Source organism: Pagrus major, chromosome 20, assembly GCF_040436345.1.
Source record: "Pagrus major chromosome 20, Pma_NU_1.0".
NCBI classification, from domain to species: domain Eukaryota; kingdom Metazoa; phylum Chordata; class Actinopteri; order Spariformes; family Sparidae; genus Pagrus; species Pagrus major.
Window position 1 is genome coordinate 22,404,769 of NC_133234.1, and position 27,689 is coordinate 22,432,457.

General features: G+C 40.5%; 1 protein-coding gene across 1 annotated transcript in view; it reads right to left on the reverse strand.

Annotated features, from left to right (window-relative positions):
• Positions 1-20,240: 20,240 nt before the first annotated feature.
• The window catches only part of LOC141015107 (TANK-binding kinase 1-binding protein 1-like), a 69,147-nt gene continuing 61,698 nt past the window's right edge, over positions 20,241-27,689 (reverse strand). The window contains exons 9-10 of the mRNA XM_073489027.1: positions 24,271-25,049; positions 20,241-22,562 (exon numbers count right to left, since the gene is read on the reverse strand). Of these exons, the coding sequence (XP_073345128.1) occupies positions 22,434-22,562; positions 24,271-25,049 (908 nt within the window). The 3' untranslated portion in view covers positions 20,241-22,433. The remainder of the gene's footprint in view (positions 22,563-24,270; positions 25,050-27,689) is intronic.

The window sequence follows — 27,689 nt, forward strand, 5'->3', positions numbered from 1 at the left end:
GATGGCAGATTTTACGGCTAGAACGACAACAGTTGCCATCAGATTTCATCAGCTAGCTAATAAAGTTTGACGAATTGGTTGAAAATAGCATCTCCAGCTGACTCGTATTAAACTGGATGACTTCATGGCTACATATATGATGTGTTACACCCCCCTAAAACTCTTCAAAAGTACTTGAGCAGGTGAAGAAAGCCAAAGCTGGACAGACTCTGGTTTTAGCTAATGGTCGATCGCCTTTTACCAGAAACAAATGCTTTCCTAATAATTACCAGCAAGAACACATAAAGAGACAATTTAGATCATATTTAGCATTGAATCTGAGTTCCTTTCTTTAAGCTTTCACTTTTATTTTATCCACAACTTGAATTAGAATCAAAGGAAATCTACAAAGGATGGATTCTTCAATTTAATGTCTGGTCAGATAGTATAAACTGTCATGTGATGCAGCTGTGCACAAATCTGTTGACACGTACTGCAGGTGTGTGTGTGTGTGTGTGTGTGTGTGTGTGTGTGTGTGTGTGTGTGTGTGTGTGTGTGTGTGTGTAGGGGTTGGAGTGATGATGGGGGGGCCAGCCAGTCATCACCCAGTTTGTGAGTGAGAGGACTGGGACCACATGCCCCTCTGTAAACTGTGTCAGATTGAGGCGGCCTCTCCAAATCATGTTCCTGTCACACACCAGCAGCAGTGCACTGTAACACATCCCCAGTATGTTTCATAAGCAGTGCCTGATTTAATGTTTTAGTTATGGTCTTTGTACAATGTCCTTTAGTTTCCGTGTATTAATATGTCAGATTAACAATGCATTAAAGCAGCTAATGTCGGAATGTTTTTGCAAATTTGAAAGGGGTCAGCTAAAGAGTCTGTTTACATTACATCATACATAATTGGTTGTCTTGGGCAGCTTCCATATTAGTATAAAGATTGTAAATATATAGGAATGAAACAATCAAAATAAAAAATAAATGAGGTAATAAACTTACAGCTCAATACGGGAATATGCCATTAAATGCAACAAAATAAAATTAAAAATAAATAAAATTAAAGCTGCTATAAGGAACTTTTATTTTATCTTGATTCTGGCGGCCCCTGTGGACAAAAGTGGTAAGAGCACCAATGCCTCTCGATCTTGATCTGGCTAGCATGTGCATTTCTTTGAAAGTGATTAAAAGAAAGACGCCACTATTCCTCTATTTTCTATTTATTTGCTAGATGTATGATGATGAGTTATTGTATTTTTTGTGGCTACATAATGAACTGTTAAATAATGAAGGTGAAACAAAGTAAACTCAGGCTGTGTGACTCCTCAATTCATCCTCAGCACAGCATAAAAAAGTTTTGACTTTATGACCTATCCAGTGAAAGTCATAAAGAGTAACTATGCAGAAATAGAAAATCTTCTTGCTCTTGGTCTCTTTGGCTTATCTAGGTCGTATGGAGGCATCAGGATTAAACTGAGACCATTTTATAATCAGTTAAAGGTTCATTGTCATTCGATTAATTGATTTTTCTGTTTTAATTAACTTCTGTATTAACACTAAAAGAAATATTTTCCTAAAATATTGACTTTATGTATTTCAGTCACACATATGCAATGCGTAACTTTTATGTATAATACTTGAAAATTGCATTATCTTAATTTAAGCAGACTAAGTTTTGATTTATTCACGTAGACTCACATGATAAAAATACTTTGCATTAATTGATATACTGTACAAAGAACTTATATAATAGAATTGTGTTGGAATTTTCTGTGTGATTGAAATACATAGTTAATATTTTTACCTTTTTTTATATAAGTTATCCTATTTATTTATTTTCCAATTTGTTTTTATTTAAATGTATTCATCTTTTAATTTATTTATTCACATATTTATTTTTGTATTATCTTTCCCTTGGCATATTCCCCCCTTTTTAATTCCACAAACTTATTTTTTTCTATATTTTTGTGTTGTGTTTCTTTACAATTCTTCCCATTTCTTTGCGATTAGTTGATACGTCATCGTTTCGTATCCTAAATTGGACTCAACACGTTCCTGGCAGCCAACTAGACTTTGGAAAAACTGGACTAGAGTGCAGGAAAGTGTTGATTCCTGGCTGTTGTTCAATGATTGTCTTGTCTGTGTGTGTCCCCCGATGAGACTGTGTGTGTGTTTGTGTTCTAGTAAGCATGTGTGTGTACGTCCAGTGTAGCTGTGAGGAACTCCTTCAGCTAGTCTCTGTGTTTGTCAGCTGGCGAGCATTCTCAATATAAGCACTCTAATTGCTCAGAAAATTACAGCTAACGATGATTGCACTTGACACGGGCTGACATTACGGTGACACCACAACGCCTCGTGCACCCCAGCCCCCCACCATCCTCACCTCCCCTCCCCTCGACTCCCCTCCCCTCCCTGCCCAACACCCTCCTCAGGATGTTGTGCCAGCCCCCATTGACCGGAGCCTTGCCCCCGGTGACCGCCGCGTGCCCTCTGCTTGTTGAAGCTGTCCAAAGCGGAGATGTCCCAAAGTTCAATCTGTTTTGGCATCGCTTTCTGCCACCCTTCATCTGTCAGCCAAACCGTTTGTGAACCATAATGTGTTTCTCTGTACTGTGATCAGTGCTTCATAGTGTGTGAAAGTGTTTGTGCACCGTTCCTTTTTAATGGCTTTTGTGCTTGTAAACATGGGTGTTTTCTTTTGTGGTCATGTTTGCATAATACTGTAAAGGGTGTGTTCAGAAATGACACTCGGCTGACCATCTGAATCATGGAGACAGCAGCATTTCTGTTATAAAGAAGAAATGGCAATGAGTCGGAAAAAGAGGCAGGCATCATACAACAGACAAATGGATTGTTTTAAAAAACAACTATATCTCAATATTAGAGTTTTTTTAAGTGTACTGAGTTACTCTAAATGCATGTGCACACAAGTGAATGTGAGTAAATGCCTCCATGTGCATGTGCATGAACGTGTACATAGACCCAGGCCCCTGCAGGCCGGGATGTGTCACCTCTTTGTCTTGTCAGTGTTAATGTGAACATGGCCAGCCAGGCGTAGAGCTGTGACAGATCAGCAGACGAACCCCTGCTACCCCACCCACTTCCACCTCCTCTCACCCTATTTCATCCCCCTCGCCTCCCTGCCTTCAGCACAGGGATTATATATCCTTTACTGTCCAGGCATCACCTCTGGCATATGGAATTTTAATTTAATTTCAGGTCAGAACCTGTCCGTCACTGGTGCTCGGGCTACGATGCATCACAGCGCCAGGGGATGCCCGGTGGGCGACGCTGGGGTGGCAGAGAGCATCAGCGGTGATAGCACACACAGGCGTCACACTCATGGCTGAAAGCCACAGTGTCACATCGGCACGCTGCAGCTTTAACCTGTAGCATAAATAGCACATACTGTACACTGTGTGGTGGGTATAGATTCAGTGTTACTACGTGTGGTTGAGGATAGAGTTGCAAAGATTTAAGCCTGCTGGATCCTACGATTGACCCATTATTGCTGCTGCACATTGTGTGAACAAACATTGTACAAACCCAGAGAATATTATTTAAAATTCAGTCGTTTTTTTGGCATTTGTTGACAGTGGATCAATTTTCAACATATCAGGGAGTCGTTTTAATCAGTCTTTGGGAGTAAAGGAACAAGACGTAGCTGTTAGCTGAAGAGTTGCAGGTGAAAGACTGAACACCTCCAACTTCTCAGTGAGGTAACCAACTCCTTCTCCCTCATTAACGTATGCAGGTTCCTTGTTTGTTTTGGATTTAAATCTGAAATATTGCCATACAGGCTTTTTGTTTTGACACAACATCCTCCGCCATCATCGTCAGTTGTCCACTCTCTTCACGTTACAAGTTAAATGTGACTTATAGTACTCTGCAGCTACCGCGGCAAGCCTAATAATCAGTAATTTAAAAAAAGACATTTGAGGACAACATCATGAGCTTTGTTCACTGATCGACATTTTTCACCATTTTCTCACATTGATAACATGACCGACTAATCGATTAATCGAGAACATAATCATCAATGAAAACCTACCTACCTAGTTGAGACAGACAGGTAAAGTGTAAAGTGTGCTGATGCAGTCACACTCTGTTGCATGTCTCACCATTAAGATGACCTTTCCATTACACAGCTGTGTGCAAAGAACCACGTACACAGTAAACATCGTGGCTTGTGGCTGAGGCTATGTAGTGCTGCTTGTGATGCCTGGATGTGAACAAGTTTGAAAACCAAAGCACATGCCGACCTCAGATTTGCCATGATAACAGATTATATTGATAGAGCTCGCATTGGGTTAAATGTGGCACCACGAATGTCAGCAATCTTGTAGCGTGTAGGCGGTAAAGGGTTCAAAACTACCATTTCTTGATTTGGCTTTAGAACAGCCGGAGTGATCACATCATCTAAACATGTTTGATGTGTGTGTGGCTTGAATCTGAACTGAATCTGAGCCTGAACTTTGACTTGATCAAAGATGGAAATCTGAAGAAATCACAGTGAGCTTGTCCTGCTTGCAAAACCTGCAAAACTCCTTTATTGATTAAAAATTAAGACTTTTCATAGTCGGACAGTCAGTTCTGGATCTGAAATAAACAATATTTGACATGCAGTAATGAGACTTTAGACTGAAATAGTTGAATATTAGATTTACTTTCATTAACTTTAACAACAAAATTAAAAAGTCACAAGCTACCTGCGCTCAAAATTGAAAATATAGGCCCACTTCCTTTTACCGTAAAGTATCTCATCACCACAAAAACACAGACATTGTGGGTGGATCCCCCCCCACACATGCAGGGCTGACATGTTTGTGTTTGTGGTCTGCGATACTCAAACTTAGTCAGTGGAAGCCTCATGACTCACAGAGTCGACCATATCTTTACTAACTGACAGGCAGAGACCACTCATCATCAGATCCAGGCAGCACAGTCATTCACTCAGTCTTTGGTGTATTAGGCTTGTCATGGATACAGAATGGAAACTATTACATGTGCACATCATTAATATCATGTTTCTTATGTTTCCAGGTTGATGATTTCGGTATCTACTTGAGTTGCTATTCATAATACTCCAGATATACTGTTTTTCCATCATCCCACAAACATGCCTTTTGGTCTACTCTACTGTAGGTGTCCCACCTCTGCAGTATTTTGGTTATGAATGTTTATTTTGCGAGGGGGCGTCGTTAGTTGAACACTAATGGTGAGGTTGTCAGTTTCGCCAGTGTTTAATTAGTATAATAATGACGCAGAACTGCCGTTTAAATTCAATGCCACCATTTATCTGAATCACACTCAGAGGTTCAGAACCAGTTGTGGTGGCGTTAGTTGTTAATACTCACTTTTAGTTGGATTTAAAAAGGAATCATGACTAAAAAATATACACCAAGCTGATGGTGTTAGATGCATGACTCATATTGTTATATGGCAGGCATATATTTAATACAGTAGTGCGAGTCATCATGTTAGGAACACAATGATCTGACCTTTGACAGATCTGAACCTGACCTTCTGCTAAACTGCTACATCAGCCTGACCTATCTTAATGTTTCGATTAGGTGGCTACATATACGTATGTGAGTTAGCTAAAAGTCCATTCATTCTCATGGGAACTTCTGCGACCTCTTTCCGTTTCTGTTTCAGTCAATATGCCTTGAGTACGTTGAACATTTTGAACTTGGATGCACACAGGATGTGTGCCACAGGAAGTTGGCATAGAAATAAATTAGCTAATGTCATACAGATCTATTTATACATTTATATTTACAAGTGGAAAGTTCAGCAGCATATTTAGCTAACATTGGTATGCATAGTGGTTCATCTGTGAAAGTTCAACCGCTGTATGTGAGTGGAAACACGTAGGACATGCTAACACGTATCAGACGGCATCAGATGTGTCAATCAGCGGAACAGGGCAAAAACACATCCAGCAACTTATCCTCGCTGTTTTTTAAGAAGCGTCAAGATGTGAAAGCAGACAGGCCAGAGACACTGAATAAAGTGTAGATTTTTTATCAGCCCTGCATAAAATATTACTTATATTGACTTATGTGTGCATTTATTGTTTACAGATCCATAACCTCTTTATATTCTGTAATTATTTATTTACTTGCTCTTTTATCTTCTTTAAACATACATTTCTTTAATCTTAAACTATTTATTAGCAAACTTTCACTTTGTTTTGTCTTTTTAAATGACATTTTAAAAAAATGTTGAATGTCTTGCGAACTGTAACTGCACTACTGTCTGTTGAAAATAAAGGAAAAGAAAATGCATTCGGGATTTTTGCTACTTTTTTGTCTTGTGACCCCTGTAACAAGGCAGGACCATGACTTCTGAGTACCGTTACCCCCCTAGTAAATACAAAAATATCTGGTATGTGTGATCACAGCTGCAGTCCACAAGTTAATTTGAGCTACACTCTCTCCATTGAACCAAACATGACTACTTCGTTCTTATTAATTAAATAAATAGTGAGCCGCCCCCCCCTCTTTCTAAAAGTTTTGATTCCACCCAGAGGACCCCTGGCTCTGGCTGTTTGGCCCTCCTGTCACTCATCCAGCCTCAGTGATGGAGGTGTGGTGGAAGAGGAGGTGGTGGCGGTGGTTGTTGGGGATGTGTGATGTGTTGTGACAGCGGGAGCCAGGGCTGGCGGGCGGTCACCATGCGGCACCATATTGCCGGGCTCCCCGGGGATGAGGGATCAGCATGCCAGCCTTGCCAAGAAGTGCTAATAGGCGCAACACGTCTTGCTTTCACACATTAAGGCAAGCGAAGGGTGACAGATCAGAGCTGTGATACTGCCGCCTGTAAGGGAAAAAAAGGGGCCACACCACCCGTTTGCCATGCAGTGCAGGCTAATGATGAAAAGTCCCCGAGTTGAGCAATATGCCCACCAATCAGTGAGTTGATGTGCAGACAGACGTATCTCTATCTCCCTCCTGTCATGCTCATAGAGACCAGTGCAGCCTTCCTCTACACCGCAGTGATGCTCAACTCCATATTGTAACTGACAATAAAGCTACAAGTGTTGAAAACAGGATCAACACTTTTTCGTAGAAGACGTCCACGTTCTCACCCAAAGCAGCCGAGGTCAAGTGGGCTGCTCCGGGCGGCAACACCTTTGTCACATCTGTTACCAGAACCCACAGCTTGGATGGAGTCTGCTGAGCTGAATGTTTCACTGAGGAAAGGAAATGAGAGCTTCTGTGCGCTCACTCTTGTTACTTCCACCTTAGGGGCCATATGGTTGATTTGGCAGATTCTCAAGCACCTGCCTCCGTTTGTTTGCCTCAAAGATGATTTGGAAGTGTTTGTATCGAGTGTGTTTGAGGAGCAGAAGGAGTTATAAGAGTCTAGTTTACTGCTCCAGAGAAGTTCTGAATATTGATCCGTGAGTTTCTGTAATTAATAGTCATTAACATGGAAAAAGAGCACATTTAAATAACTCAGTCAAATTAGAAAGAGGTATTAAAAGCATAACACATCTGCCCGTGATGATGGATCAACACAGTTAGCTGACAGCGGATATAAAAAAGGTGAAAAATGTTCTTTAATGTTCAGAAAACACGTTATTTTTCTCATACTGCAGCATCTCTGTTCACCCTCTGTCTCGGTGCTCCTTTTCAGTGCCTGTCTCTTTAAGGCCCAGTTAGCTCTTGTTGGTCAGCTCTCACAGGCCTGAGCAGGCAGCGCCCACCATTCAGATACATATATATAAATATTTCACACTACATTGTGCAAGTTAAGGATTGGGTCTGTTCCCTCACATATCCCCTCAAACTTCTCTCATTGTGCACACATATCAAAGAGACTTATTTAATGATAACTCATCAAGCACTGCAGCCAGTTTCCAAAGTATTGTGGAAAGCCTGAAACGAGAAGTGTGGAGGCTGTCATAGCAGCATGTTAGTGCCCATGAATGAGACACTGAACAATCCAATTTTGGTGTCATATCTGCGTATGTACATACTTTCGACCATCTATTGTATTAATACCTGAATGTTTTGTAGTGTCCACCTGAAAACCTTAACAATCATTTCCAGGAGCCTCTGTAAACATCCTCTTTTAGCCAGAGTGATCTCAGCTGGTGGGATACTAACCCAGCCTGCCTTCAGAAAGGTCATTTTTCTTCCATGTCAGTGGGACACAGTTGAACTCACTGGTACTGTGTCAGATGGATACCCTGGTGAAGACCCTTCCTACGTCAGCTGCTGCCTGTTCTTGATCAAATATTAAAGTAAAAGGCAGTGCTGACAGTAAAAACCAGCACCTCTTAGAAAAGCTCCATCCTAATACTGGCTGTAACCCTCTAACATCCATAATGGATAATGTGTTATGGATAAGAACATGCTGATATAAATGTTTGCACTGTATTAAGATTAGGCTAAATTTTTCATACAGTGGATGCTTTTGGCTTTACAGCTCACCACTAATGCAACACAGACATATAATTAGACAATAATACATGAAAATGAAATGAATGATTTAAAGAGATGGCGGCTCACCTCTGGATTACCCCTGATGTTAGTCAGGAGGCCGATCTTTGTGGTCCTGGTGAGGTCACATGAAAAAGTAATGAAGATTTCTCAGTCACATCCTACAACTGCAGACACACATTTAAACATATGTGCCCAATGGAAGTGTTGTACTAAGTGTTTACTTGCAAACAGACACAAATTACGCTTTCTTAATGCCAGTACTAACACACTATATGACCAAAAGTATGTGGACAACCCTGTCTGCATCTGAAGCTGTAAGTATCCAGTACTTCACAAGAAAAAGCAAAGTAAAGAGAGTAAAGTCAGAAAAAAACAAATATAAATAATTATACAGAAATATTGTTTATCTTTTTGTGCACAAAGCCATGTCCATAAAGAAATGGTTTTCCAGTTTGGTAAGGCAGAATTCGGCTGGCCAACACAGACATAACCTCATCCACATCCAGTACTAAAGGACTGGCTTAGTCACGGTGGCTGAGGAGTGAGGATTTATATTCTCATGTGTCACATATCACGTTCAACTTCCTCCCTTTGTCTGGTTTCCTGCCAGTTTTGCTCCTCACCTGTCCCATCTTCCCGTCGCGTGTTTAGCTCTTGTGTTTGTTCTTTGTATATTTCTATTTTGTACTTTATGGATTTTGGATGAAGCTTTCTTTATCAAAGCTTGTTTTTTGCGTGGTTACCGTCCTGCCTGTGCGTCTTGCGTTTGGGTCCCCTTTTGTGCAAACTCGACATCTTTTATTTCTTAGAACCAAAGCACAATGCAAACTGACGGCCATAGCATTAATATATCGTGCTGCTGAATTAGCAAGGACACTTTGGTGATTTTTTGATGACTTCGACAGTATTGGAGTCCTCATTGTGCTTACATTTGTATTGTTAGCTATTGGAGTGGTTTGAAACATGATACTTAACTTTAGACCGCCATAATTTTCTTTTGGAAAAACAAATCCAACCATCAGCACGCAATGAATCTTGGGATAGGTTAGGCTGCAAAGGATCCAACAGGAAAGGAAGGCTGCATTTGAAGGCGCCTTCGAAACTGGGCAGCCTTGTCACGGTGCCGTGAAGCTGTCCATCTTCAGATGCGGATGAATTGAGACTCAGCTTTAGACAGAAACATGACAGTGACGAGGCAGGGACACAGGACAGTGGAAAACAATAGGCAGAAAAATTGATACTTGTCATTACGCATTTTGATGTGAGACAGGGGAGACCATTCACTAAACCGACCGACTGGGCATAACATACTGTAAGATGTCTCTCACTGTCTCTTTGTTGTTCCACCATAACACCTTGACTGGCAATATCTTTCACTCGTGTGTCAACCCTCCATCCATCCATTCATCTCTCCATCCATCCGTCCACCCCTCCCTCCTCCTCCCTTCCCCCCATTGACGCCTACAGTCCCTGGGGCCACGCTATGCTTGCTGAAGCGCTGTGTTGTGAGCGAGTGCTATGCCTGGCATCAATATGGGTGAGTTACAGAGGTCGCCGGTTCAAACGTAGTTCACTGCTTCGCGCTGGGACTAGCTGCGCCTCCTACCCATGCAGATTAGACATCTTGGAGCGTCAGAGCGTGTCAGTTAAGTTTGTGGTTGGGCACCTGTGGATATCTGGCTCCTGGTTTTGTCCTCACCTTTGCATGATTATGTGTGTTTGTGTGTCATCATACTGTATGTATTTTTTGACTTGCGTGTTTGCCCACTCAGCTGCAGCTCTGAGGGTTTTCGATCTCTGGCCTGGGCCCTCTGCCAGCCGACATAATGAACATGTTGTCAGCGAGGCATGTGGGACAGCGGCACAGATTCCTACTAGAGCAGCAGGTGGCGAATCTGTGCCTGATCAGCTGTATCACTGTATGGAGCTCAGCCACTGAAAGGAAAATGTCACGCAACAATCAATACTATGGTAGTAGTCACGCTGCTCGCTTCAGTGAGTATTGTCATGCACATGCATGTGACACATTGTGAGCTCCTAGACCTCACAGACTAACCTGGTGAAATCTGAAGACGATGTGTGTCCACACAAGTGTTTTCAAGTCATCCTCGCTCTTCCATCTCCATCCACACTGAGGTGTTTAAACCACTGGTTGCCAACCAGTTACACGCTCCCCTTTTTGGCTCGGCCTCCAGACTTAATTAATTCTGGTCTTTATGCTTTTTAATTTTCAATTGTTTGTATTGTTTTTATTATGTTTCACACAGCGTCCCCACTTTTTGGAAACAGGGTTGTATGTTTGTAGAGTAAGGTGACACAATCACATCGCCACACAGCCTCCAACAAAAAACTTTTGTTTTCCTCTTATACACACTGAATCACTGTTTTTAGATTTATTTAGTTTGGAGTTTTCTAAAAGCTACATTTTCAGTTGTCAAAATACCTGCTTTTTGTGAACAGATGGGTAAAACCGAGTCTCTGAAAACGTCTCGAAGAGGACGTGAAGAAGAACTTGACTGTCAAAGTGGACCGAGCATTATTTCTATGTGAGGAGCTTTTTAGAAGTTTCCTGACTTCTAAAAAGCTCCTCCAATTTTGAAAAGTGAGGACACTCTTTGTAAAAAGTAAAGTCTCTTTTAGAGAGTGACTGCTTTTGGTCACTTATATTACTTATACTCCTGCCTTTAAGCACCCTAAAGGACTTCAAAGATATGAATATAAATATGAATGAGCTCTGTCTGTCTGTCTCACAATAAAGACAAGATGAACAGAAGAGTCCTTGTGGTGGTATGAAGAGATGTTCTGTGGTGAATGTGGTTTATGTGGCCATCTAGTGGGCTGCTGTGGACTTCCCACGTGGAAACTACATCAGGGATGGAGCATTATTTTCTCTGCCTGCAAATGAAGGGAATTTAAAAGTGTTTTATTTTACACTGCTTTTGTTCTGATGACCCGCTGCTGCTTTGTGTCCAACAACAGAGATTTAAGAATAAAAAAAAGCTGCAAAACCACAAAGAAACCAACATTTACTCTCTGTCCAAACAAAAAAGTTGAATATTTACATCTATTTCAAAATCAATACATATACAGTTTTCCCAACAACTATATGAATTATCCCTTTAAAAACATGTAGAAGATTTACATTAGACTTAGTGTGTAGCTACTGTATTTACTATCAGACTGAAGTGTTATAAACAAGGTTTCTAGTCAGGTTTCGAGAGTATATATGCAAGAAAAGAAGCAGGGGGGGAACTTCCTCAATGGCTGTCAACATGTTTAACTCTTACGTGACTCATGTTTTGTTTTGTGACCCATCGTGAATCATCAACCCCACATTTCTTAAATTGATATACTTCCAGTTCCTATAAGCTCCTGAACTTTGAGATGAATTCACAGCCAACCATGATGCTCTTACTTTCTGTTAGATTGACATTAATGCAGGTTATACAGGTTTTCTCAGTTTGGTTGCATTTCTATCATTAAGTGCATGTGTTACTAATGTCAAAACCACAATGTGCCACCCCTCACTGCTGAACAGTTCCTCTGCAGCTGTGTTTAAAATGCCTTGCAGAACACAAACTCTGTGCCACCACCACATTTATGCAGCGCTGTCACATTTAAAACATTAAAACTGCCACCGTACACATCAAAAGTTTAAAAGAACGTAAGAACTGGGTCAAGTGTGTTAACATTGATGGACCACAACATAGCAACAAGCCTCCAATGTTAAACCGCATGTGTTTTTTGTCCCACATACAAAAAAATATTAAACGCAGTGTAACACCTTTGACTCAGTATGAACCTCATCAGCTGAGTCATTCATGTAAATAAATAAAAACACACATATAAAGCCAAACACACAAAATAAACACTGTATGAAAGTTAATACGCTCAAGTAAAAATACAGTTATTGTATTAAAATATTACTCTGGTAAAAGTGAAAGCCATCGACACAAAGAGTACTAATGTTACAGTAAATGTACTTAAGTATCAACAGTAACTTTCTGGCAATAAATGGACTCAAGCATCGAAAGTAAAACTCTTGTATATCATGGGTTGACTGATCATCGGGTCCAATATTCAGCGTTTTTGTGATTATCAGAATCAGTGATTTTTTATCCAATAAAATCGACTTAAAAATGTGCTATTTGGCTCTGATGCAGCATGCAATCTACAAAGTAACTAGTCACAAAACTTACTGAATAAATGTAGTGACAGTATTTATGTATGTAGTAGAGTGAAGGTATAAAGTAGCAGAAAATGGATATACTCAAGTAAAGTACAAGTACCTCAAAATTGTACTTACTGTAAGTACAGTACTTGAGTAACAGTGCTTCCATCAGTTTATAACAAAATATGAAATTTTATAGCTTCTTATATGTTTTGTGTATAAAAAAAATCTGTAAAGTAACTTTTAACTAAAGCTGTCAGATAAATGTAGTGGAGTAAAAAAGTGCAATATTTCCTTCACCAATATTTGTTTTTGGTTGACTTGAAGTGGCAATATATCTTGTAGAAAGTGGCATGAAAAGAAAATACTTAGTTACTATTCTTAGATACACAACATCAGTTCAAAACAAAACATCAGATCTTATGAGCTCCTTTTATGTTTTGTATGTAAAGCTGTCAGATAAAGTACAATATTTCTCGTAGAAAGCTGCAGGAAAGGAAAAGTACCTCAAAACCAGTGCTTGAGTAAAAGTATTAAGTCACATTCCATCTGTTTATAACGAAGCATCAGATTTTATAAACTCCTTTTTATGTCAAGCTGTTAAATGTAGCAGCATTGAAAGGTACACTATTTAAGTAGAAAAACACAAATACAGCACTTGAGTAAATGTACTTAGTTGCATTCCATCACTGTATGTATGAGAGGCTTATATATTTGTTTCTATGCTGATAACATTCTATTCTATATTGCGTTATTAGCTCGTGAAGTGAGCATGTTTGAGCATTCTTACTTTTGTATGAAAATGTATATTGATAACACAATAATTTATATGAAATCTTGAATATAAATAATTTCAAAAACATTAAATCAAGAAACAATTAATCACAATTTATCAAACGGTAATCTTCAATGGCAAAAGCTAAAGGCAAGAAGTGATGTGAGGATTATTGGAAACGTGAAAAAAAAAACGTGACTTCTAAGAATTGTGTGTTTGTGATGCATGCATTCTGTTTGTGTGTTTAAGTACAGAGGGGTTGTTGTTTTTGATCAGTGAGCAGAAAGTGCCGCTTTTCACCACTTATCGACTGACTTCGTGTGGTTTTTGCTCTCTGTCAGCTCTCACTGCAGGCTTTTACTGCAGCTTCTCAGCCGACCAGTGTTTGTGGTTTTGTGGCCCGGATGGGTGGGTGCATTTTTCTTTTTCCTGAGGTAGGCTACGTATTGAGGTTAGCGGCGTAGAGCTAAACATGTAGGAAACAAACTTGATGGATGGAGGATGATTTGAGGTAAACATAACGACCTTGACTTTACACGAAATGGGTTGGGGGATTTTTTTTTTGGTCTTCTTTGATACTTTCTGTGTGCAGCAAAGCTCAATATTGTGAAAATGTTTCAGTTTTCTTCAGATTTATGACAGAAGCACTTTCAGTAAATTGGTTGTCTGTCAACCTGTTTTGTTTTTTTAAATAAATGTTGCCAGATGTGCTTCATGTGCAGATTCATCAAAACGAAAACAGTCAATCAAAAAACGTGCGATGTGAAACAGAAAATGTTTAATCCTGCTTTAATGTTTAGCATTTGGGGGGATTTTTACCTCACAAACACACATTTAAAAGAAGGAACTGATAAGGTTTCATTTATCAAAGCAATCAAGTTTCAGTCATTAATTACACTTAGTCATTGCTAATAATCGTGGGGCTTTTCTCCTAGAGGGAAAGTTCATGAGATGATATCTCTAATTATTGAAGTTCTAATGTATGATGTGAACACAAATATCTGTACTTTCTCCTTACAGTTTCAAAACCGGCTCGTTTCTTTAGTTTGCTAGCATTTGAGGGGAATTCTGGATTATTTTTATTTTGCATCATTGCACGCCGCCTTCTGAACATCACAAGACTGATTTCAACCTCTCAGTGCAAATCACGCACGGCAGACGTAGTGAGAGGAAGCGACGTAAAAGACGTAAGAAGACGTGAGAAGACGCGAGAAGACGTGAGAAGACGTGAGAAGACGCGAGAAGACGTGAGAAGACGTGAGAAGACGTAAAAGACGTAAGAAGACGTAAACAGACAGTGGGGGAGACTGGAATGGGGAGAAAAGACGTGTTAGTGTCTCGTATCTGCAGAGAGCCTGGATTTTCTTATTTTCTTGATTTGTTGCTGCTCGGGACGCTTTACCAACCCAAAATGTGGCTATTTGACGACCTGGGAATGAGACTCAACAATCAACTATCTTTGTGGTGCATTTAGGAACAGCTGGGACAAATCCTACTGATTCTACCTTTAAGTTTGATAGTTGTTGAATTATATTAGAATGATGTGAGCTTCACTTCGCTTTACACAGAAATGGCAAATGGTAGAAATGTCCTTCAGACAGATACTTTTCACTTTGATACTTTGAGTACTTTTCACAGCCTGTACTTTATTACTTTTACTTGAGTACAAAAGTTAAATCAGTACTTCTACTTTTACCAGTCTTTTTTTAAACATGTGTCTGTCCTTGAGTAAAGAACGTGTGTACGTGTGCCACCTCTGGGTGACATACACAATCAGCTGAGGTTCTGCTGATGTGTAACACTTGTTAATACTGTAAAAAATGACAACTTTATGAGGCAAAAACACAAAAGAGACACGTAGATTTCCGTATGTGGGCAGCAGAGGGTGAATGAACTAAGAACCTGTAAAGAGAAACCAAAGTTTGCACATCAACCACTTCACTTTACTGTGAGGTCACAATCTTATTCATCTATGAAACATTAATATTAGCTATGAGCAACCACTCAAACAGCTGTTGAGGCCTCCTCCGGTCTGTTTCTTGCACCAATGACAAGATACTGACAACACCTGAGTGGTATCGATGGATGTTTTCACAGCAAGCTCTGCTCTCTCTCTCTCTCTCTCTCTCTCTCTCTCTCTCTCTCAGCAGCAGCTGCTTTGAGCCCGCCTGACTGAAACTAACAACATGATTACTGCTTCTCAGGACTCTGTAGCCACAACAACACACACACGCGTCCATCACAGCCTCTGTGCGTGTGTGTGAGTGTGCGCGCAGGGCATTGAGTATATTGAATGTTGATGTCAAACCTAATTTAAAAAGCCCACCTCTCTGCTGCTAAATAGTTTTGCAGAAATATCATCCGTCAGGAGGTGAATGATGTTTGTTAATAACATCACATCAACATGTCACTCTTTAACTGAGAATTATGAACACATTTCAGGCTTGAGTTTCACTCCAGCTGATGTTACATACAAAAAACGGAGTTTACTGTAGGGATCTGAAGCTCTTTATATGATTTTTAAATGATGTTAACATGTGCAATATAACACTTTAAAGATATGATGGACCTTGTTAGTTGAAGTTGTGAAATAAATGGTTAAAAATGTCAAACTTACTGTACTTAACTTTTGGTGTCGACATTATTTCTGCAAAGAGAAGAAACTTGTTCACCCAGAAATTCAGTCATTCTCTGCTCAACCCCATGCCGATGGAAAGTGAGTTTTCGAGCTTGACTGCAAGTCGAAGGAGTAAATAACGTCTTTTTAAATCAATTTGGGATCTCAGGACTTCTCGAGACTTGGATTACACCGGAAAAGCTATACGGAGATAAATTTATGTTTTCTTTATGGTAGTTTTTACATTTTAAAGCAAGTCCCCATCTACTTCAGTTGCTTAGGAGAATGATGCAACACTGCAACCTTCCATCCTTAAAAGATTGTGAAGAAATTACAGTTTTGACATTATGATGTCTGTATTGTGTTGCAGAGATACCTACTGTCGTTAACGTGCTAACCAGCTAGCCCCAACCCGTCTCGATCCAAAGCTCCTGTGCGAGCAGTGTAAACATCAACACTAACCCGCTGCACCGAGCTCCCAGTCCAGACCGCTAGCTGCACGGCTAACTGAGCTAACTAGCTAATGGTAGCAGCAGTTGGCTGTTAAGCGGGATTTATGGTTCTGCGTCAGGTCGACGGCGTACCTACGCCGTAGCTACGCCGTCGACGCAGACCCCTACGCCGAACATCTGCGTCACTTGACGCGCGCCTCCCAAAAATCCTAACTACGCGTCGAAACGGCGCAGACAGCAGGGACATGCGACGCGGACCTCGAGGGCTGTGATTGGTCCGCGTTACATCATTTCCGGGTCGCAGCGTTCAAAGGACGTACAGACCACCTCCTCACACGTCTTCTCCTTCGTTTGGTATTTAACATTTGCACTAGAAGCATTTGTTCTTCAATATCGATCAGCTCCAGCTCCAAAAGTATCCTCTCTCGCTCAGTCGCCATTGTTCAATGTACTGTTTACCAGAGACCAGGCGTGTTCACTCCCCGCTTCTGGCGTAACCGGAAAGTAAGCACTTCAGGTACGAATTCATGCGGTTTCGTTACTCAGCGCCCCCTAGCGTTGTGGCGGTGAATTACCACGCGATGCATAGACACCGCCGCACTACTATAAATGAAAAATCACGGCGATCATGTTCGCCGACGCCTAGGCGCACAATCGACGCAGAACCATAAATCCCGCTTTATTGTGGTAATGTTTTCCCTATTTGATTTGAGTACGAATTTGACACAATACCAATGACACATTGCATCTTTATGGATGCAGCAGATAAATGTTCTCTGTCAAATATTTCAGGCCACAAACAACACTTATTTTCTGTTTTTAGGGTAATTCTAAGCAATATGTATGCTTCAAAAATGGTTTCAAAAGCATGGAAATTGAAGAAAACTTGCCAAATTCACCCACATTTGTTTTTTTGAAATTCTCCTGACACAAACCGTGTAACTCCTCAAACGTCTTCAAGCTTCATGTGCGTCAGAAGAGGGGGTGAAGTGAAGCCAAGAGCAACTCACATCATCATTTGTGCATAAAGAAGAAGCCGGCTCACACATTATTTCAGTGCAAGTTCCAGTTTATTTATAGGAATATTTACAGACAGAGAGAGAGAAAGAAAAAGTGACTCTTTATATACCTCTGTTGTTGCTCTCTTTTTGCTCATCACACATCGTAAAGTCGTTGAATGCCAGCGGTGTTGTTCCACCACACACACGCCGCAGAGTAGCCATTACTTCTCATTAGTGTTGTGGAGAGAGTTCATTAGTGCTGAGGTCTCCATGTGCGCTTAATGTTACCCAGGAGAACAACCTGACTCACACAGTTACTCATCGGAGAGTTGAGCTTTACAATAATGAAAAATCGGACTGTTGAAAATTGTTCTCTAGCCGTTTGTCTCCTGAGTAAATCTGAGGGAAAATTTGAGTGAAATTTGATGATTAAAGATATGCTTTAATTTAACGCTGACAAATCTGATCTTTCCATCGCCCGGATTTGTCTCCCTGTTAATCTCCTGAGTAAACCAAGGACACAAAAAAGAAGAAAAACAGGATGAGTTTTAGATTTTGGGGATGACAAAAACGAAAGATCTTGACTAGCGATTATAGTGTTTGTGTGATGGACCTCAGCACAGCTTCTGTACGTGCAGATGTTTTGCAGACTTGAGCTCATTCGAGGCCTGTTCGCTGCTGCTGGCCAACAGGTTGTGGTTGCTAACAACAATCCAGCATCATTAACCACAATGCAGCGTCCGCCCCCACACTGACATGAACCATGCCCTCTGTTTTTCAAAATACAGGAAATAATTTGATGTTGTTGTAGAAGGTTATCTGTAAAAAAACAAAAGAAAACCTAAAAAAAAAAACCCCAGCATGTATTGTTTGTGAAACACATCTCCAAGAACAAAAAGTACCTCCGCTCAAATAAAAGCCTCCAAATGCAGTTTAACCTCGTGTGGTTTTCAATTTTTCTGATGCAACATTACATCATCATCAGTGAAGAACGGACAACCCTGCACATTATGATCGTTGTGCTTCTTTCTTTCATCGCAGTGTGACTAGAAAAATATGCATCACAGACTTTATATTTACTTTATAACAACTGAAACCTTCAGGCAAACATTCATTTTTGATTTTTCTTAGTGTACTTGTGTACTTTGATGTGACAAAGCTTGAAAGTGCTCGCTGTCACACATCCCACAGCTTCAAACTGACAGATTTGTTACTCGGAGTTGGATATTACTGTCATTGACTAGAGGACATACCACTACTTAGTGAGTAAAAGAGGAAAGGTGTCGGGTAGTACTTGTATATAACTCGCGTATAATTCATATTTAGTGTGGTGGTGGTGGTGGTGGTGGCTAGGATTATATATACTGATTTACAGACACTCCAATTTGAAGTTGTTGAGTAATAGAGTACATGTTGCATTAGCCTTACACACTTGCAAAATACCTGTCTGTACACAACTTTAAATATTTTTTTTTACACAGAGTGATATAGGAACATACATACAGTATAGAATAATTGGGAGTCATTAAAGCCCTCTTCGATTTAATGGTCAAGTTTCTCCGTGCTGCCTTTATTGTACACCTCAGGATGTATTTCCTTTAAAGGATCATTCCAGTTTATTTCAACTGGGTTTCTATCGGTTACAAGAACACTGTAATCACCAAGAGGGGGCAGGAAATTGGAAAAATATTTAATCTGCTTTATAGAGTTGTGATTAATTTGAACTTCTCTCCTTTTCTTGTGAAATTCTGAACAGTTTTCAGGGTTTCCCCAGGAACTAGAATGTGGAGGTGTTAGGTACTTTTTTTTTTTGATTTCAGCCACAAGAAGAAGCAGGGCCCTTCTTTAAATAAACTCTCTTATCATGATCTCACTGTGCAAACAAACGACATAACACCTATCTAATCATACCCTAACTAATATGTCGGCTCTGTTGGGTGAAACATGGCTGACGAAGCCCCTTATCCGACATCGCAACATGCTTTTTCGGATCTATTTATGTAACACAAAAGTGTGATGGGATCAGTTGGTCAATCACCCACTGAGCTGAGTCAAACAAATCCTAACGCATGATCAACTGATTAACTTAAATAAATTTAGTAACAAGCCTCATTCCTCAAAGCTGCTGTATAAAGTCACGCCTCTGCTTGTTTTTATATTTCAGAAAAGTGCGATAATTTCTTCTGATGTTAGTGGAGGTGGTCTTTACACTATTAACCCTGGTTTCACTTTTCTTACAGCCTCTAAAATGAGTTAAACTAAACAGTAGCAGAGGTCTTCAAATCTTTTTTAGGCCACGAACCAGGCAGGGCTCATGAATGTACAGTATAACAGAGCTGGATGATAGGTCGCAGCTCCAGTTTTGCCCATTGGCAACTTTGGTACATGTTAGTGTGTTAGTCTCACCCTCTGCACTTGCTCTGTTGGTTTCTGAGGTGGAGGGTGAGTCTCTTGCTCAGTAAGTTACAATCCATTACTTCGGATAACACAGAAAGCCGGCCCATAGGTTTCAAAAATATGTAGTTAGCTGACTAGTTCACTGTTAGGTGCTGCACTGTAATTTAGAGTATGATTAAGTAAACTTGCTCATATGATTGCACAATAAATCTAAGGTAGGGTACCATCAGTTTTGTGTAAATTAAAGTATTTTTTTCAATCATTTAACTTTGCTGATGATATTTTTAGACACATTTAATCTTGAAAAGAGTAGTTAAGAAAAAGGAGTCAATGACACAATGATCTTATAATTAAACTGTTGCTAATCTGATGAGCTAACAAGCTTGCTAACGGCTCGTACAGCTTTATTTACCCGCTTCAATAACGTTTTACTGAACAAAATGGTGACAATGGCGAAAAAAAATGCCAGGAGAAAGTAAACAAAAGCTATGTTGCTTACTAGTGCTAGCCCAGCTTGCTAGCATGTTAGCGATGGTGCTATGTTCCCAGATTTTTAGCAATTAACTAGGTGAGTACAGTGTTTTATAACCAATAGAACCAGCGTCCAAACCTTCTAAAATGAGGTCCAAGTGTTATTAAACCAGAGTTATCCTTTAATGGGATTTTCCTTGACCCCCTTTGAAAAATTCTCTTTTCTTTAAACCTTCATAGAAAAAGCCTGGAACAAAGCCTCCAGAGCTGGTAGAGATTCAGTGTTTGCTCAAGAGTACTTCAGGTGGGTAGACGTGATCTGATGCAAGGACCTGAAACCTGTGTCCTCCATCATCCTGCCACCACAGTCTCCATCCTATCCGCTCTTTATCTACCACATTTCATCTCCTCCGTAACTTCAAAACTAGTTTTAATGTATGGGGTGGGTGAGCGGGGACTTCCCCGCATTAGAAACTGCACATGTAACTGAAAGCCTCAGATAAGCTGACATCAGTGTAACTTTGTGTTTTTTGTTTTTTTTTTCCTCAAAAACAAAAAGAAAAAAAGTTCAAGTCCCACAAGCAGATCTCGAGTTGAGGTTCCACTTGTGATTAAAAACTAAAACCCATGTATCAAAAGAAGAAGTATCGTCAGTGCTGAAACCCTGCAGAAATAACTTTGCTGATTCTCCGAGATAGAAATACAGTACACCAAAAAGCCGGCCACCAAAGCAGGTCAGAAGTCTTGATCTCATGCAGCCAGCTTTGTGTGTGTCCTTTTTTTTTGTTGTTGTTGTTGTTGTGGTGGTGGTGGTTTTTTGTTGGGTGGTCTGGGCAGTCGTGACATCAAACTGTTTTTGAAGGTCAGATCTTTAGGAAGACCAGTGAGAATCCCAGGTGACAACTGAAAAGTCTTTTGTACAGAAAAGTATCCCGTGTGGCGGGATTTGATCTTCGACTCCTCGTATATACAGCAGTGTGCAAGCACATGGGAGAGACACCGACGTGTGTTTGGACACGTGGTGCGTTTACATCTGCAAAAATATATCTTCATATTTTTTTGCCTTACAGATCGACAATATAAATAGTAAATTATACATGGAAAATATATATGGGGACTGAAAACGGATACGTCGTATAGGCTATGCTAACTTAAAGTGCTAAGATATTTAGATTTTTTATTTTTTTTTGAACAGGCCGCAAGCATAAAGGTATATTCTGACAAAAAATTTCCCTCTCCGCTCGTAGAGAAGACACATCAGCGCCCCGCCCTGCAGGGCATCAACATAATCTCGAATCCAAATGTACTTTCACATTCATGTTCCCCGGCTTTGTCAGTAGATGAAATGTGAGACTGGAATGTTTTATACTTTCTAAACTGCCGTGGAAACAAACTTCCTCGTTTTTAGAGAAGTGAAAGTGAACTGGCATCAAACCCTGATCGACATATCAAGTCAGAATTCCTTCACAGTGTCGTTAAATCCTCACCTCAACGACTATTCATCACTGTCCTACGTGACTTCTGTCGGATCGTTTCAATAAACCAGCTTCTACCAGATCACTGTCCTTGGCACTTACTGCACAGAATCTTCTGCAAAAAATACTGTATTGTGTGTGTGTGAGATAGAAAATGTCCAAGCAGGTGTACAGTGTTTAAAGCTAAGTGGTGATCTGTTTTTAAAAAAAGACGCCTCAGATCTCCCTGATCGTTCACTGCTGAACACTGAAACTAACTTTCTGACATGCAGAGCCCCTGAACCCTCCAACCTGCCTCTCGTACCTCGTCTTTGGCTTACTTTGCTGAATCAAAGTGTACTACACTGTGAAGCGAAAAACAAACACGACACCTGAAACTGTCTGAAACCACACAACAAGACTCATAACAAAACAGCAGCAACCAGAGCCGGTGATTATACAGGCAGAGCTGTCTTTAAGGAAAAGGACTTTCACAACTGTGCCCATTTTGCATCCCTACCTACAGATTATCGCACGTAGCTAACTGGTCTCGCCTGTGATTCTACCCATGACTTTTCTGTTCGGCCGGGTCTGCCAATCTCTTACATAATCTATAAGAGGAGAGCGCAGATGTGTGCGGGTGGCTGGGTGCCATGGCGATCAGATCTTGCTGTTCTCCAGGTGGGAGTCAATGTGCTTGATGAGGGCATCGTCAGGGTAACCGACGGGGAATATCAGCTGGCAGAGAGGGCAGCTCCGCATGTCGCTCTCCTCGGTCTCCATCCAGAGCTGCAGAGCAACACACACACACACACATACACATATTTAGACTTCAGGATAAATCACATGAGTTCCTCAACTTACTCACTCCACTGGATTGTATTAGTCATCCTGTGGGAGGCAAAAAAGAATTGCATCACTACTAGCTGAGAGCTCACTTCACACTTACACAACAGGGTTAAGCCATGAAATACCCCGACTGGTAGTAAATCCAAGTGGAAACTGTCAGCCAGGTACTGACTCATCATGTCATCCAGTTCAGTTTAGAGAGAGGAAGTTAATTTGAATAATAGCTCAACATCTTCATGTTGGGAAATGTCCTTAATCGCCTCCTTTGCAAGAGTGGGATGAGAAGATTGGTATCAGGTTCTTGTCAGTGTGTTAAAGTAACATTATGTAACTATTTCACCTTTAAAGCACAGTGTGTAATTTCTATGATGATGAAAATCTATCTGTGTGACTCAGGCACAAACAGTTTTCAAGTTTTATTCACATAATATTTAGTCTTGTTCACCAAATTCCTTCCTCACTCTCTCCCAGAAGTTATATCAACAAGCAACCAAATAAAACGCACCATTACTTTGAAAAATTATATAGATTTCTCGGTTGGTATGGAAGCAACCCACCAAGAAAGTAATGTAATCATGACAAAAGATTGTGGACACCTGTTCATATTGACGACAGTAACGTTAGAAACTCTAGCCACACCGGAAAAAATACTAACTCTTGCATAATGTTGCTTTAAGCACAAAGGTATAAAGTATTTCCTGTGAAATTTCCCCCTGGAGTGACACATTTAAGCAAGACAAAATCATTTGTCAGCGCTCTGCGATACTGTTGAAATCATGGCTACAAACATAAAGGCATTTTCTAAGCTTAAAGTTGCGATGTGGTTAGGTTTAGACGCAAAAACAACTTCCTAAGAACAGGGGAAATATGCTGGTCTGGGTTAAAAGAAATAACTTTATCAAGCTGATGAGGAATCTTTATCAGTGTGGTTTAAAGAAACAAACTGTGTGGACTACCAGTGGACCACAGTTAGCAATACAATGCATTTTCTAAAACAACTGATGCTAAAGCTTTTTGCAGGGACAGTCTAACTTAGCTCATAGAATGAAAGCTCAAGGGAACAGTGAGCTTGGCTCTGTCACAAGTCTAAAAATACATCTGTAGCAACACCTCTAGTTATCGAGTTATTTCTTGACCAACTCTGGCTTCAGTGTGGAGAGCCAGATTTGGTCAGTGAGTACAGGCTTTTATTTTGGTGTCTGTACAGGCAGAAAATAGTCCCAGCACTTAATAACTCACTCTAAAACCACAATAGTTGTTTTCACATTCCTGTTCATGTACTGCACAGCTAAAGGGGGGGGGATACAGTGTTATTTAGTCAGCATTAGGGACAGAGCCAGGCTAGCTGTTTCCTCCTTTATGCTAAGCTAGGCTAATAACATCTTGGCCCCCGACTCTGCAAACAAATCAGACTGATATCAAACTTCTCATCTCACTTTCAGAAGGAAAGGAAGTCGCGTTGTTACTGTTGTGAAAAAGCTGCACTCAGTGGAAAGAGTCTCGGGGTTAAATATAAGTTATTTTCTGTGAACCAGCTCGGCAATTACAGTGCAGACATTGTGACACTGTAAACTTTTCGTTTTCAAAATCACTCGAACGTTTTCTGTGTACAAACTCCTTTACACAGAAAACACAAGTTTTTACTCACATTGATTGAAGGCCAGGATTGAGCGTGCTCTGCCGACATGTAGCCCGGCTGCGGGTGGCAGCTGAGGGTGTTGGACCTCTGAGGGATGGGGAAGGCTGAGCAGGATGCCGGGCCTCTCATCACGCCACTGGGCACTGCAGAAGAGAGCACGCCCAGCGTCCGCGGCGGGCTGATGGGATGTGGGCAGGTCCACTCCTCTTCGTCCTCAGAGGACTGTGGGGGCTGGGGAGCCGGTGTGGAAGGAGGAGGGGGCTCAAAGTGGAGGTGAGCCACCTCAGACAGTGGGAATGGCATCTCTCTTGAGTGGCGCATGGAGCTCTCACTATCTCCTCCTGCACCACCCTGATGGGGAGACGGGGAGCCTCTGTGCTGCAGTCCACCATGAGGGGAGCCCACATTATGGGCCTGCTGTTTGGTGTAGCCCTCTATGTAGGGCCGGGGCTTGGGCAGGGTGGAGACAGGGTCCAGGGAGAAGCGGGGCGGGCACTGGTAAGCTGAGGGGTCGGCGACCTCGGAGTAACTGCGGCGGCCCTGGAAGCTGGCCCTCAGGTGCTGGCTGGGAGGCCGGCAGGAGTAAGAGGCCGGTCCGTCGTTGACGTCCAGCAAGGGCGAGCGGCGGTGCATGTCTGGGGAGAGGCGCTGCAGCACTGGGGAGCGTCTCTGCTGGATTGGGGAGTGGTGCGGTGGAGGAGGGACCGGAGAGTGGCGCTGTGAGATGGGCGAGTGGCGCTGAGATACTGGAGAGTGGCGCTGGTGGTGGATGGGAGAGTGACGCTGGACTGAGGAAACAAAACAAACAACACAACCATTTCAAAAAAGTTTGGCAACCTGTCACTACACTTTATGCGGACACCTGTGTGCATATATGTTTGTGCAGTTTTGGGTGAGACTTCCAGTTAAGGGAAATCTGAATGCCACAGTTCACAATGGTACTTAGTGTTCCAGCTTTGGGGCAACAGTTTGTGGGAGGCCCTCTGTTTTTAAATTTCACATAATTTTAAATCATTCACATTAAATTTGCACAATTGTTATATCCTATTATCCTATAGGTACATATCTTTTCATATTGTAGAGTATGCTAAGTTTTCTTTTCTTGTATTTCCACTCCATGCTAAAAAATATTATATCATCCTTCCCATAGTGCACACACTTTTGGTTTAGTCGTGTATAAACAACACTTTGATACTAAAACAGACATTTCATGCAGTTTCTTTACAAAATAAAACTTTTGTACACCGACGCTGTACCAGAATATTCAGTTAATAGAAAAGCACATCATGTTCCTCAGTCTTCTCATAAAAAGATTTTGATCTGCACAGGTACAGTTGTACTATTTCGTGTAATCACAAGACTCTTCGATGAGTCAGTCGCCCCTGTGTAGTCACCACTTCAGCTACACTTCCCATTTCAAAGAGGAAACATCATTTATGGCCGGTTGGTTGAGGTGTTAAAAGGGAGGGGGTGTTTGTGCTCTGGTGCACATTCTGAGCCTCCGAATGAGGAGGAAACTGTCGAATGGGACTATACAATTCACGCTTACTCTTACAGTGCAACACCCAGGAGAGTTTTTATGGCTCTGCACAAATTCCCACTTCGCTGTTTATTTCAACGATTCACAAAAAGTCTTTGTTTTGTTGTTAAAGATAGCCACGAGGCAATCATATCACTTTAACGATCCTGTAACTAATTAAACAAAAGAGCCATTCAACTCACATTTTCTAGATTAATGTGACACAACATGACCTCAGGGGAACAGCAACGTTTGGCGGCGTCGGCATTTTTCCTACCGTTTGCTGCGTAATAATGCACCGTTTATCATAAACATTATTTTCCAGTTTGTAATACCTACAGTTCAGTTAAGGCAATGCATGTGGTGTCTTTTGGTTTGTGGTAGACAGTAGTAGATACACAGCCATGAGACATTAACTGTGTGTGAGTACGTGTGTGCAGGAAGAGAAAGGTGTTGCTACTCTTTAGCACTTGTCTGTTGTAATCTACTCCACTTTTCAGTGAGAAAACAGAAGCAACAAATCACAACCAGGGGTCCTTTTTTTTATGCCTTTAGAAAGGCAACCGCAAAAATGCAAAGACCTACAGTAATGTATGTTATTGGTTTTGTTTGTTTTTTTTTGTACCAGCATCTACAAAAAAGTTTCTTTATGTATACATTTGGTGTTCAACTGACATTTTAAGTAAGTATCTCAGTTGCAGTGTTGTAAAAAGTATCCAAAAGTCATTAAAGTAAAAGTAAAGATATCCTAATAAATTATTACTTTGGTAAAAGTGATGCTCACCCATAAAAATAGTACTTGAGTCTTAAAGTATCTGATATTAAATGTACTTAAGTATCAGACGTAATCACATTATGTTATAAATAAATGTACTTAAGTATCAGAAGTAATCACATTATGTTATAAATATATTTACATGTATTGTATGTATATACTGTATGCTAGGAGTTGATTATTGGTTCCAATATTCTGCATTTTTCTGATTAATTGAATATTAGTGTTATTTAAAATCTGATTGTCTATAAAATAATTAATTAAAACATGTGCTGTAAGTCCAGTAGAAGTCACTCAAAATTGTACTGAGTACAGTACTTGAGAGAATATACTGAGTTACAGAAGACACTGAAGACATATACTAAAATACAGTACTACAATACAAATTTGAGGTACAATTTTTACTTAACTACATTAATTTGAGAGCTACAGATACAGACATTAGTTATTTAAAAAAATTCAAAGTTTGACACAGAAAACATGATAAGCATATTTAGTAATAGTTAGATTACACTAACTACTGTTCGGTGATCTCGCTCACTTTCATTTAGAAAGCATTTTGAAGGTGGGGCTGTCTTGTAATCAAGTGTTTTTATCATGTTGTACAACTTTCACTCATGTAAAGGGACTAAATGCGACGCTTGAGGAAGTTCTCGAGCATCGAGGGACTGTGACCCAGAATTTTTACCTTTGGTTATGAGTATTTCAATTTTTCGTATTTGATAACTTCAATTACCTTTTAGATTACATGCAGCATCAGAGCTAAAGTAGAACATTGTTATTTACTCTGTTGGCAATCGTATAAAATAAACACTGATAATCATAAAAATGCTGAATATCTGATCTGATAATTGGTTGATATGTTGCATGCAGTTTATAAATATATGTTAAATATATATATAATTTACTTTTACTTCTACTTTTGATACTTAAGTACATTTATTGCCAGAAAATTACTTTTGATAATCAGATACTTTAAGACTTTTACTCAAGTACAAGTGTAACTTTCACTTTTACCAAAGTAATAATTTAACACGATATGACTGTTGTGTACTTTTTACAACACTTTGTGGAACACAGCACTACATGTGCTCAGGAACTGTAGTCAGTAACACATTTAATTTGCAAATGATT